At 40.7% G+C, this 13459-nt stretch overlaps 1 protein-coding gene across 1 annotated transcript; it reads right to left on the bottom strand.

Moving 5' to 3' along the window:
• Positions 1-730: 730 nt before the first annotated feature.
• Positions 731-1926, bottom strand: LOC137242418 (t-SNARE domain-containing protein 1-like). Its single transcript, XM_067769713.1, has 2 exons — positions 1644-1926; positions 731-1589 (listed from the first exon to the last, which is right to left on the bottom strand). The coding sequence occupies exons 1-2, from the start codon at positions 1851-1853 to the stop codon at positions 966-968; spliced, it is 834 nt and encodes a 277-aa protein (XP_067625814.1). The 5' UTR covers positions 1854-1926; the 3' UTR covers positions 731-965.
• Positions 1927-13459: the final 11533 nt, after the last annotated feature.

Below are 13459 nucleotides of genomic sequence, written 5' to 3'. Positions count from 1 at the left end.
AAGGCAGGTTTAGATGCCTCTTAGCTGCAAGAGAGTTGCATTATACACCCGAAAAAGTGGTTCAAATTCTAAACGTATGCTGTGCTTTGCATAATATTTGCATTTTATACAAACTGGAATATCCTTCAAACATTGTTTTCGAGCGAAATGACCCTTCAAGTGCCAATGTCGATGCACAAGAAAGCCGAAATTTATCAAATATCGCCAAAAACATTAGGGAACAAATTAAAAATAATATGGTTAACTCGAGAAACCCAAACTAAAGAAATAAAATATATGAATTGCTCAATTATTTTTGTTCATGTATTTTGAAATAGTTTTTACATACACATATGTATACAAATGTATGTGAATTTAAACATGTTTAATGTAAAAAAATGAATACAAAACATAAAAATATTAAATTAAAATAAATTCGCACATGTTCACATATACACTGATGGCATTAAAAGGTACATTTTTTTTAAATTTTTTAATTTTCATTTTTTAATGTAAATACATACATATATGTATGTATGGTTCAAATTAAAAGGTACAATATTTTTCACTTTTTAATGTAATATATATATGTAAATATATTTAGTTAAATTAAACATAAAAGCATTCAATTAAATCAAAATTAAATTCACTTCAATAAATTTACGTCATTAAATTAAATAAAGCGTACTGACTTTTTCTTTCAACATTGTACACATTATCACATACGTTTATACACTCTTACAGTCTTTTATATTCATTTGGTTAATTATTTGGTAATTAATATTAAATTTAGCATCATGTTTGTAAAATCACATATTTTTTTATAAATAGTTACGGTCTTATTAGTATATATACATAGTGAAACAACACCTCTTTTGGTTTACTGTGCCTGTCGCTTTGAGCTAGAGATCAACGCGTTGGTACTTGCTTCAACAGCTAGGACCTCCTTTTGTAGTTCTAGTTTGGTTAGCTTCATCTTAATTTTTTTATTGTCTGCTGTTTGCTGGTAAAGGAACCTTTCTCTCTCCAGCTTTAGTCGGCATTCTTGTAGCTCTCGTGTTTTTTTTCATTTCGCTGTAAATGTTTATCAAGTTCGAGTTTATTTCGTTCAGCAAATTTGTTGAACGCTTGTGGTACTCGATTTGATTCGACACTTGATGTTCCAACAGACTTTGCTTTCTGCGCGGAGTTTTGGCGGTGTTCGAACAAGTGGGAAGCTCTTCTTGCTCGCTTTCTTCTGAGCCTGTATGTTCATTATCTGAGCACGAGTTCCGCGACCCGGCGGAACTGTCTGCTCGTGCTACCGGACTCCCACGTTGTACCACCGGACTCCAACGTTGTACCACCGGACTCCCACGTCGTACCACCGGACTCTCACGTCGCGCCACCGGACTCTCCCTCGGTTGTATTGAAGCCGACTTTGGCTTAGCACCAAACCTCGAGGTGCTAATGGTTCCGCTCATGGACTTATCTGCACTCAATAGCTTACTTACTTCTTCTTCTAGGTGTGTTAACGGCACAAACCCCGACGGACCCCCACCAGTTCCGGAAACGCTTGTCTTATTGCGTCGCATTTTTGATTTTAGATGCACTTTGTAATCAGCCCACACCTAAAATTTTTTGCATTTAACTATGTACATAAATAGCTACCGAGAAGTACTTACTTTTTTCCAACCAGCAACATCGCGTGATGGTGGACCAACTGCATTTAGCTGTGATGTTACCCTCTTCCACACATTTGAGGCAGCATTTCGACCATTCGCGGACTTTAGTAATCCCTTCGACAAGTCGGGATGCGCCTTCATGAAGTCCACGAGCACTTCGAATTGTTTTTGTTGCGTGTGCTTCATTTTAGATTTTTCCCTAAAAAACATTAACAACACTATTTATTAAGTGTTTAAATAAACATAAAAAATAAAACAGCACACAGTTTTTGGTAAAAACTTACATTTTTTTGCCGCGCGACTGAGTTTTGTTGTAGGAAGACAGATTCGAATTTACAGAGCAATTGACATTCGCTTTCGCGATACAGAGTGTACGCAATTCGAAAGGGAAAAATGAATGCGAAAGGGAAAAAGCAAATCCGAAAATGTCAAATGTCAGTTGCGATAGTTGAGTTACAGAGTGTCGATAAGGCAAATGCGAAAAAAATTCCATTCGCATCGCAATACAGAGTAGCCCCACTGATACTAAGCATAGACTTGACTTGACCTGGCGTAAACTTGGCAATATAGCACCGATTATACTCCACTTAGCGCATACACTCGGGCATCATAATCAATAAATGTCAATGTGTATGTCAAAATGAAATGGAAACAAACAAACGGCATCTCAAAATGTAAACGTCACTTAGAACTTACATAGAAAATCAAAATTCAACAGACTTCTAAGTTAAGTTAAGTGTTGCTAAGTTTTGAGTAATCAGTAACATGCAACTCACTGAGTTTCGAAAGTTATAATTTATGTTTATTAGGGTCGGCAAAATATAAAATTAAATTTTTCCTTTTGGTATAGTGAAAATATTTTTCAGGACAACGAAACATTTAGGCAATCAATAAGGTATAAATTATTGTAATCGTTAAGGAGATGTACCTCGTGTTCTCACGAAGTCTCTGCTGGCTTGAGTCTTAAGCTAGCAGACACTCCCGTTTCTCGGAACCGAACGCAGCTTTAAATTTTTTTGCGGTATTAAATTGCCAATAAATGTAATATCAATTATCCAAGTCGTTCGGAAGCTGTAGGTCGTGTTTCCACGAAGTGTCTGCTGGCTTGAGTCTTAAGCTAGCAGACACTCCCGTTTCTCGGAACCGGACGCAGATTTACATTTTTTTTGCGGTATTAAATTGCCAATAAATGTAATATCAATTATCCAAGTAATTCGGAAGCTGTAGGTCGTGTTTTCCGGAAGTGTCTGCTGGCTTGAGCCTTAAGCTAGCAGACACTCCCGTTTCTCGGAACCGGACGCAGCTTTACATTTTTTTTGCGGTATTAAATTGCCAATAAATGTAATATCAATTATCCAAGTAATTCGGAAGCTGTAGGTCGTGTTGTCACGAAGTGTCTGCTGGCTTGAGTCTTAAGCTAGCAGACACTCCCGTTTCTCGGAACCGGACGCAGCTTTAAATTTTTTTTGCGGTATTAAATTGCCAATAATTGTAATATCAATTATCCAAGTCTTTCGGAAGCTATAGGTCGTGTTTCCACGAAGTGTCTGCTGGCTTGAGTCTTAAGCTAGCAGACACTCCCGTTTCTCGGAACCGGACGCAGCTTTAAATTTTTTTTGCGGTATTAAATTGCCAATAAATGTAATATCAATTATCCAAGTAATTCGGAAGCTGTAGGTCGTGTTTTCCGGAAGTGTCTGCTGGCTTGAGCCTTAAGCTAGCAGACACTCCCGTTTCTCGGAGCCGGACGCAGCTTTAAATTTTTTTTGCGGTATTAAATAGCCAATAAATGTAATATCAATTATGCACGTCATTCGGAAGCTGTAGGTCGTGTTTTAACGAAGTGTCTGCTGGCTTGAGTATTAAGCTAGCAGACACTCCCGTTTCTCGGAACCGGACGCAGCTTTAAATTTGTTTTTGCGGTATTGAATTGCCAATAAATGTAATATCAAGTATCCAAGTCGTTCGGAAGTCGTAGGTCGTGTTTTCACGAAGTGTCTGCTGGCTTGAGTATTAAGCTAGAGACACTCCCGTTTCTCGGAACCGGACGCAGCTTTAAATTTTTTTTGCGGTATTAAATTGCCAATAAATGTAATATCAAGTATCCAAGTCGTTCGGAAGTCGTAGGTCGTGTTTTCACGAAGTGTCTGCTGACTTGAGTCTTAAGCTGGCAGACACTCCCGTTTCTCGGAACCGGACGCAGCTTTAAATTTTTTTTTGTGGTATTAAATTGCCAATAAATGTAATAACAAGTATCCAAGTCGTTCGGAAGTCGTAGGTCGTGTTTTCACGAAGTGTCTGCTGGCTTGAGTCTTAAGCTAGCAGACACTCCCGTTTCTCGGAACCGGACGCAGCTTTAAATTTTTTTTTGTGGTATTAAATTTCCAATAAATGTAATATCAATTATTCAAGTCGTTCGGAAGTCGTAGGTCGTGTTTTCACGAAGTGTCTGCCGGCTTGAGTCTTAAGCTAGCAGACACTCCCGTTTCTCGGAACCGGACGCAGCTTTAAATTTTTTTTGTGGTATTAAATTGCCAATAAATGTAATATCAAGTATCCAAGTCGTTCGGAAGTCGTAGGTCGTGTTTTCACGAAGTGTCTGCTCGCTTGAGTCTTAAGCTAGTAGACACTCCCGTTTCCCGGAACCGGACGCAGCTTTAAATTTTTTTTGTGGTATTAAATTGCCAATAAATGTAATATCAATTATCCAAGTCGTTCGGAAGCTGTAGGTCGTGTTTTCACGAAGTGTCTGCTGGCTTGAGTCTTAAGCTAGCAGACACTCCCGTTTCTCGGAACCGGACGCAGCTTTAAATTTTTTTTTTGTGGTATTAAATTGCCAATAAATGTAATATCAAGTATCCAAGTCGTTCGGAAGTCTAAGGTCGTTTTTTCACGAAGTGTCTGCTGGCTTGAGTCTTAAGCTAGCAGAAACTCCCGTTTCTCGGAACCGGACGCAGCTTTAAATTTTTTTTTTGTGGTATTAAATTTCCAATAAATGTAATATCAATTATTCAAGTCGTTCGGAAGTCGTAGGTCGTGTTTTCACGAAGTGTCTGCTGGCTTGAGTCTTAAGCTAGCAGACACTCCCGTTTCTCGGAACCGGACGCAGCTTTAAATTTTTTTTTGTGGTATTAAATTGCCAATAAATGTAATATCAAGTATCCAAGTCGTTCGGAAGTCGTAGGTCGTGTTTTCACGAAGTGTCTGCTGGCTTGAGTCTTAAGCTAGTAGACACTCCCGTTTCCCGGAACCGGACGCAGCTTTAAATTTTTTGTGTGGTATTAAATTGCCAATAAATGTAATATCAATTATCCAAGTAGTTCGGAAGCTGTAGGTCGTGTTTTCACGAAGTGTCTGCTGGCTTGAGTCTTAAGCTAGCAGACACTCCCGTTTCTCGGAACCGGACGCAGCTTTAAATTTTTTTTTGTGGTATTAAATTGCCAATAAATGTAATATCAAGTATCCAAGTCGTTCGGAAGTCGTAGGTCGTGTTTTCACGAAGTGTCTGCTGGCTTGAGTCTTAAGCTAGTAGACACTCCCGTTTCCCGGAACCGGACGCAGCTTTAAATTTTTTTTGTGGTATTAAATTGCCAATAAATGTAATATCAATTATCCAAGTCGTTCGGAAGCTGTAGGTCGTGTTTTCACGAAGTGTCTGCTGGCTTGAGTCTTAAGCTAGCAGACACTCCCGTTTCTCGGAACCGGACGCAGCTTTAATTTTTTTTGTGGTATTAAATTGCCAATAAATGTAATATCAAGTATCCAAGTCGTAGGTCGTGTTTTCACGTAGTGTCTGCTGGCTTGAGTCTTAAGCTAGCAGACACTCCCGTTTCTCGGAACCGGACGCAGCTTTAAATTTTTTTTGTGGTATTAAATTGCCAATAAATGTAATATCAATTATCCAAGTCGTTCGGAAGCTGTAGGTCGTGTTTTCACGAAGTGTCTGCTGACTTGAGTCTTAAGCTAGCAGACACTCCCGTTTCTCGGAACCGGACGCAGCTTTAAATTTTTTTTTGCGGTATTAAATTGCCAATAAATGTAATATCAATTATTCAAGTCGTTCGGAAGTCTTGGTCGTGTTTTCACGAAGTGTCTGCTGACTTGAGTCTTAAGCTAGCAGACACTCCCGTTTCTCGGAACCGGACGCAGCTTTAAATTTTTTTGCGGTATTAAATTGCCAATAATTGTAATATCAATTATCCAAGTCTTTCGGAAGCTGTAGGTCGTGTTTCCACGAAGTGTCTGCTGGCTTGAGTCTTAAGCTAGCAGACACTCCCGTTTCTCGGAACCGGACGCAGCTTTACATTTTTTTTGCGGTATTAAATTACCAATAAATGTAATATCAATTATCCAAGTAATTCGGAAGCTGTAGGTCGTGTTTTCCGGAAGTGTCTGCTGGCTTGAGCCTTAAGCTAGCAGACACTCCCGTTTCTCGGAACCGGACGCAGCTTTAAATTTTTTTTGCGGTATTAAATAGCCAATAAATGTAATATCAATTATGCACGTCATTCGGAAGCTGTAGGTCGTGTTTTAACGAAGTGTCTGCTGGCTTGAGTATTAAGCTAGCAGACACTCCCGTTTCTCGGAACCGGACGCAGCTTTAAATTTGTTTTTGCGGTATTGAATTGCCAATAAATGTAATATCAAGTATCCAAGTCGTTCGGAAGTCGTAGGTCGTGTTTTCACGAAGTGTCTGCTGGCTTGAGTATTAAGCTAGCAGACACTCCCGTTTCTCGGAACCGGACGCAGCTTTAAATTTTTTTTGCGGTATTAAATTGCCAATAAATGTAATATCAAGTATCCAAGTCGTTCGGAAGTCGTAGGTCGTGTTTTCACGAAGTGTCTGCTGGCTTGAGTATTAAGCTAGCAGACACTCCCGTTTCTCGGAACCGGACGCAGCTTTAAATTTTTTTTGCGGTATTAAATTGCCAATAAATGTAATACAAGTATCCAAGTCGTTCGGAAGTCGTAGGTCGTGTTTTCACGAAGTGTCTGCTGGCTTGAGTCTTAAGCTAGCAGACACTCCCGTTTCTCGGAACCGGACGCAGCTTTAAATTTTTTTTGTGGTATTAAATTTCCAATAAATGTAATATAAATTATTCAAGTCGTTCGGAAGTCGTAGGTCGTGTTTTCACGAAGTGTCTCCCGGCTTGAGTCTTAAGCTAGCAGACACTCCCGTTTCTCGGAACCGGACGCAGCTTTAAATTTTTTTTGTGGTATTAAATTGCCAATAAATGTAATATCAAGTATCCAAGTCGTTCGGAAGTCGTAGGTCGTGTTTTCACGAAGTGTCTGCTGGCTTGAGTCTTAAGCTAGTAGACACTCCCGTTTCCCGGAACCGGACGCAGCTTTAAATTTTTTTTTGTGGTATCAAATTGCCAATAAATGTAATATCAATTATCCAAGTCGTTCGGAAGCTGTAGGTCGTGTTTTCACGAAGTGTCTGCTGGCTTGAGTCTTAAGCTAGCAGACACTCCCGTTTCTCGGAACCGGACGCAGCTTTAAATTTTTTTTTGTGGTATTAAATTGCCAATAAATGTAATATCAAGTATCCAAGTCGTTCGGAAGTCGTAGGTCGTGTTTTCACGAAGTGTCTGCTGGCTTGAGTCTTAAGCTAGCAGACACTCCCGTTTCTCGGAACCGGACGCAGCTTTAAATTTTTTTTTGTGGTATTAAATTTCCAATAAATGTAATATCAATTATTCAAGTCGTTCGGAAGTCGTAGGTCGTGTTTTCACGAAGTGTCTGCTGGCTTGAGTCTTAAGCTAGCAGACACTCCCGTTTCTCGGAACCGGACGCAGCTTTAAATTTTTTTGTGGTATTAAATTGCCAATAAATGTAATATCAAATATCCAAGTCGTTCGGAAGTCGTAGGTCGTGTTTTCACGAAGTGTCTGCTGGCTTGAGTCTTAAGCTAGTAGACACTCCCGTTTCCCGGAACCGGACGCAGCTTTAAATTTTTTTTTGTGGTATTAAATTGCCAATAAATGTAATATCAATTATCCAAGTAGTTCGGAAGCTGTAGGTCGTGTTTTCACGAAGTGTCTGCTGGCTTGAGTCTTAAGCTAGCAGACACTCCCGTTTCTCGGAACCGGACGCAGCTTTAAATTTTTTTTTTGTGGTATTAAATTGCCAATAAATGTAATATCAAGTATCCAAGTCGTTCGGAAGTCGTAGGTCGTGTTTTCACGAAGTGTCTGCTGGCTTGAGTCTTAAGCTAGTAGACACTCCCGTTTCCCGGAACCGGACGCAGCTTTAAATTTTTTTGTGGTATTAAATTGCCAATAAATGTAATATCAATTAACCAAGTCGTTCGGAAGCTGTAGGTCGTGTTTTCACGAAGTGTCTGCTGACTTGAGTCTTAAGCTAGCAGACACTCCCGTTTCTCGGAACCGGACGCAGTTTTAAATTTTTTTTTGCGTTATTAAATTGCCAATAAATGTAATATCAATTATTCAAGTCGTTCGGAAGTCGTTGGTCGTGTTTTCACGAAGTGTCTGCTGGCTTGAGTCTTAAGCTAGCAGACACTGCCGTTTCTCGGAACCGGACGCAGCTTTAAATTTTTTTTTTGTGGTATTAAATTGCCAATAAATGTAATATCAAGTATCCAAGCCGTTCGGAAGTCGTAGGTCGTGTTTTCACGAAGTGTCTGCTGGCTTGAGTCTTAAGCGGTATAATGAGGTATAAATTATTTAATATATAATATTGTTGTTTGCTATAGTGTGTCTGCCACCTTAATAGGACCGAAAATTATTCCCAAAGTTTATGAAACTAGGAAGAAACTGACGAGCTTTATCGAACGGTTAAACGGTTAAGTACATAAGTAAGCTATTATATATGTCAAAGCAAAGATAAATAAATCCTTTCGACTCGATTTTTTTTTATTGATTCTACATAAATCGAATCAAATCCAGCTCTAGGTACCACACCACGGTGGGCGCTCTTTTACGATTATAGTAAGCTGGCGTGACTCAGGAAAAAATTTTAAAAGAACCGATACATGATTAGTTAAAATGCTAGATTTTGCTGAAACATGCCCGAAATTCCTAAAAAAAACGGAATTATTTCAACTTTGAATTTACAAATAACAGTTTCAACTCTATGTTCTAACATAAAAAATCTGCACGTACCTTGTTGGCAGCACTTGGGTAAAGGCAAAGAAATGGTCATAGCTACATATAAAGCAATTGGTCAGCCCCCTGTGAGCTACACGTTTACGTTATGGTCGCCTTGCTGGATGTATTCCTATGTCGCCAAAATATCACCTACACAGCGAAGCGGGAATACTCCCCATAAAAATATAGCAGAGAAACAAAAAGTTTGTGTTAAACTCTTAAAACTAGACCTAACAGAATGTTGATTGATAAGGTCCCACCTCCCAGCGATATATAGGACATTCTCGCACGGATCATAGAACTACTTTGAATGTGCAGAACTACTGCTGATCACCCTTATCGCGAAGTTCACGCGGAAAAGTGTTCGCCTTCATTTCTTTTGTTCGGGTGAACTTTTTCCGCCTATCGGCAATTTCGGGCGAACAAAAGTTACTTCGAAACAGCTGATGCTCTATTGCGAATTGGCAGTGAACAAATAATTTACTTACAATTGTGTAAATTTTGTAACCAAGCAAATATTTCCTTAAAATACAACAAAAATATTAATAAAAAATTAATAAAATAATGATTAGTATTGCACTTAGGTTGGTATTGATTGAGTGCGAGGCGAATATATATGTGAAAGCAATTCGGAGGCAATTAAGCGACAGTTCTAACCCTGTGGAGCTAAATGATTCACTGTAAGCTAAAAATTACTATTTTCAGCACTTTTGAATAACAAGTTAATTTTTTTCAATTAGCTTTCGCCAATATTACAGGCTAAACAGGCTGGCATTCTAATATTTGCTAGTTATTCTTACCAACTCCTTGCCACCATTGAAGCAAAAATTTGGAGTTCCACCAATTGTAAAGTTGAGTACTTGTCTTTGTTTTTTCGCATACGGAAAGGCGTTGGAAACGACCATGAAGTGGGTCTTAGGTAACCTTGTTTCAGTGAGGTGATCAACATTTTGGAACCGTTGCTTCGTCCACAATGGATAACTTGGCCGACTGATACGTTGTGAAAAAATAGAATTTACATACTTAGCAATACAGGAATTTCACTTTTTTCCGCTCAGCTTTCGATTGTGCATTATTTATTGATTTATTTCTAATAATAGAAGTATATATAATTATAAGAGTATCAAATTTCAAAACAAAAAATTAATTACATTTTGTTTTCCTCTCGTTCGCCTGTAAAATATAAGTGAACAAATTTTGGTTTTCCTGCTGTTCATTTCGCCCGAACAAAGAGTTGCCGATAAGGTGAAATCTTTTTCGAACATGAACAATTGTTTCGCCACCCTCTGCGATAGGGTGAACAAAAACTTGAATATTTTCGGGTGAAAATAAAACTCGCGATAAGGGTGAATATGTGAATAATATTTTAATAAATTATACGATAAAATGACAAAAACAAGTCTTTTCATCTTGTTCTAATACTTCCCGACTGTACTGTATGTCTCCAAACATTTTGAAATTTTAAGTTGCCGTGGATTTTCGTTAAAGTATATTGGTGAGTTATCACTGCTATTAGACGCGAAGCACTGGTACAAGAAAATAGAGATGTCACATCGATTTAAAAACCGTAACAAAACTTAATTTTCTTGCATTTTGTTTAGGCACCTCTCTTAATCCCTGCAGTCAAAAGCCAAAGTAGTCAGGAAACATTCTAATTCATTGACTAGAATTTTATGGAGTTATTCATACTAGTCAGCTTTTTTTTTTGAATAGTTCATTGACTATAGTTTTGTGGTGTTATTCATACTAGTTAGTGTATGAGTAGTTAATTGACTACAATTTTGTGGCGTTCATTATACTAGTCAGTTTTAGAATGGTTCATTGACTATAACTTTGTGGTGTTATTCGTACTAGTTAGTATTTCCATGATGAACCCATAAGCTTAGCCTTGTGTCTTGAGATTGCGTCACATTCCAGGAGGATATAGTCCGCCGTCTCCGCTGATCGATCACAAAGTCGTTGTTGTTGTTGTAGCAATGCTCGCCCCACCTAATAGCCGTGACCGATCACAAATTGTCATCAATATCCTCTAACGGGAGTGCAAGGAAACTTGCCGTTTCAACAGGGGTGGACCATAAGGAAAGGGGTGTTAGAGGCGTTGGTTCCACATTACAGTTGAAGAGATGGTTGGTGTCATGTGGGGACACGTTGCAAGCGGGGCATACATTTTGTATGTCGGGGTTGATTCTGGATAGGTAAGAGTTTAACCTGTTACAGAATCCAGAACGAAGTTGAGCTAGAGTGACACGCGTTTCCCTGGGGAGTATGCGTTCCTCTTCCGCAAGTTTTGGATAATTTTCGTTAAGTACTGGATTCACCTGGAAATTCCCGGCATAAAGGTCCGACGCCTGTTTATGGAGTTCACCAAACACCTGCTTGTGTTTTTTCACTTCATACGGCTGGGTTCTCAGGTGCCGTATTTCCTCAAAATGCTTACGGAGATGACTCCTTAAGCCCCTAGGCGGTGCTGGTTCATCAATCAGATGTCTTTTGGGATGCCCAGGTTTCTGGGTATTCAACAGGAGGCGAGGCGAAAAAACTGGAGAGATCAGGGAGGTAGCCGTTTATTTTATTGCATAGCGCATCGATCTTTGGGCCTGGGCCTGTGGCCATTATTGTGCAGTCATCGGCGTAGGAAACGATTGTGGCTCCTTCCGGTGGTGAAGGTAGCTTAGATATGTAGAAATTAAACAAAAGTGGGGATAGGACACCACCCTGTGGCACCCCTTCTTTAATTCTCCTTAGTTCTGATGCTTCGTTTCTAAATTGCACCGATGCCTGCCGACCACCCAGATAATTTGCGGTCCACCTTTTAAGACATGGGGGAAGGGTAGACCCTTCCAGGTCCTGCAGTAACGAGCCATGATTGACCGTATCGAAAGCTTTTGATAGGTCTAGCGCTATGGTTGACCGTATCGAAAGCTTTTGATAGGTCTAGCGCTACGAGTACTGTTCTATGGTGGGGGTATTGATTTAAACCGCAATTTATCTGGGTGCTAATGGCATTTAGCGCGGTGGTAGTGCTATGGAGTTTTCTGAAGCCATGCTGATGAGGGGCTAGCTGCAAATTTGCTTGGAAATAAGGGAGCAAAATGGCTTCAAGCGTCTTTGCCACTGGCGATAGGAGAGATATCGGACGATACGACTCACCTATATTAGCTGGTTTCCCAGGCTTTAGTAGCTGGACCACCTTGGCCATTTTCCATTTCTCAGGTATGACAAAGGTGGAAAGAGACAGATTGAAGACATGCGCTAAATATTTGAAACCCTCTTTCCCTAGGCTTTTAAGCATCGGCATGGCTATGCCGTCTGGGCCCACTGCTTTGGATGGTTTAGCACGACCAATGGCGTCCTCAACCTCTTTAGCGGTGATGGTGATTGGTGACGCGCTGAATTTGTGTTTATGTGCGTGTCTATTGGCTCTCCGTCTATATTTGTCGACCGTAGGATGCATTATATATTGTCGGCAGAAAGCGCTCGCGCATTTTTTCGCGTCCGACAGCACTTTGTCGCCAAAGGCGATGGAAACTTTGTTGTTGTTGTTGTTGTCGTTGTAGCGATAAGGTTGCTCCCCGAAGGCTTTGGGGAGTGTTATCGATGTGATGGTCCTTTGCCGGATACAAAACCGGTAGCTCCGGTACCATAGCATCATTAAGGTGCTAGCCCGACCATCTCGGGAACGATTTATGTGGCCACATCAAACCTTCAGGCCATTCCCTCCCTCCCTACCCCCAAGTTCCATGAGGAGCTTGGGGTCGCCAGAGCCTCGTCTGTTAGTGAAACAGGATTCGCCGCGGATAGGTGAGGTTGACAATTGGGTTTGGAGAAGCTATATATTGCGCTGGCAACCTGAAAGGTTGCGCTACACAGCCCCTTGAAACTGGTATTTTAGTCGCCTCTTACGACAGGCATACCTACCGCGGGTATATTCTGATCCCCTAACCCGCTGGGGGATGGAAACTTTGTCTTTGTGCTTAGTCGGATTCGATAGGGACTTTACGGTGGACCAAAGTTTACCCACACCGGTAGAGAGGTTACAACCTCTTAGGTGCTCCTCCCATTTCGCCCGCTTGTGTTCATCCACAAGCAATCTGATACGATGGTTTATATCCCTTATTTGGGGGTCGCCTGGATCAGGCTGTCTTATAAGGTCACGTTCTCTCGCTAAGTTTGCGGCCTCCGCCGGGAAGTGGGGCCGGATTTCGGGAATTCTCCCGGCGGGAATGAAATGTGCCGAGGCGGATTTAATGACCTTACGGAAGGCACGCTCCCCTTGGCGGGCATCAGTCGGGATAGGGAGGGCAGCAAAGCGGCTGTCTGTAAAGGATTTATATAATTCCCACTTTCCTTTTTTGAAGTTTATGAAAATGCGTTTTTCGGTGACGATGAAGTCGGCGGTACGCTCAAGCGAAATAAGTATGGGCAGGTGGTCGGATGCCAATGTTACCATCGGCTGCCAGTTGACGCAGTTTACGAGTTCTGCGCTAACGATTGAGATATCTGGCGAGCTGTGACAGCTTCCTACCATACGTGTGGGGGCGTCTCCGTTTATTGTACAGAACGTCGTTTCTTCTATTTGATCCGCCAACATCTCACCCCTACTGTCCGACCGCAAGTTTGAATGCCATAGATCATGATGGGCATTGAAATCACCTAAGATAATGCGATTGTTGCCAGTGAGTAAGGCCCTGATATTAGGGC

Source organism: Eurosta solidaginis, chromosome 2, assembly GCF_040869045.1.
Source record: "Eurosta solidaginis isolate ZX-2024a chromosome 2, ASM4086904v1, whole genome shotgun sequence".
Taxonomy (NCBI): domain Eukaryota; kingdom Metazoa; phylum Arthropoda; class Insecta; order Diptera; family Tephritidae; genus Eurosta; species Eurosta solidaginis.
Note: the sequence above shows the minus strand (reverse complement) of the source record. Positions and strands in the feature narration are given on the sequence as shown.

Coding starts and splice junctions, on each gene's coding strand:
- LOC137242418 (XM_067769713.1), bottom strand. CDS start 1,853: ATGTTTTTTAGGGAAAAATCTAAAATGAAGCACACGCAACAAAAACAA. Junction 1,590..1,643: donor ATGTTGCTGGTTGGAAAAAA/GTAAGTACTTCT, acceptor AAAAAATTTTAG/GTGTGGGCTGATTACAAAGT.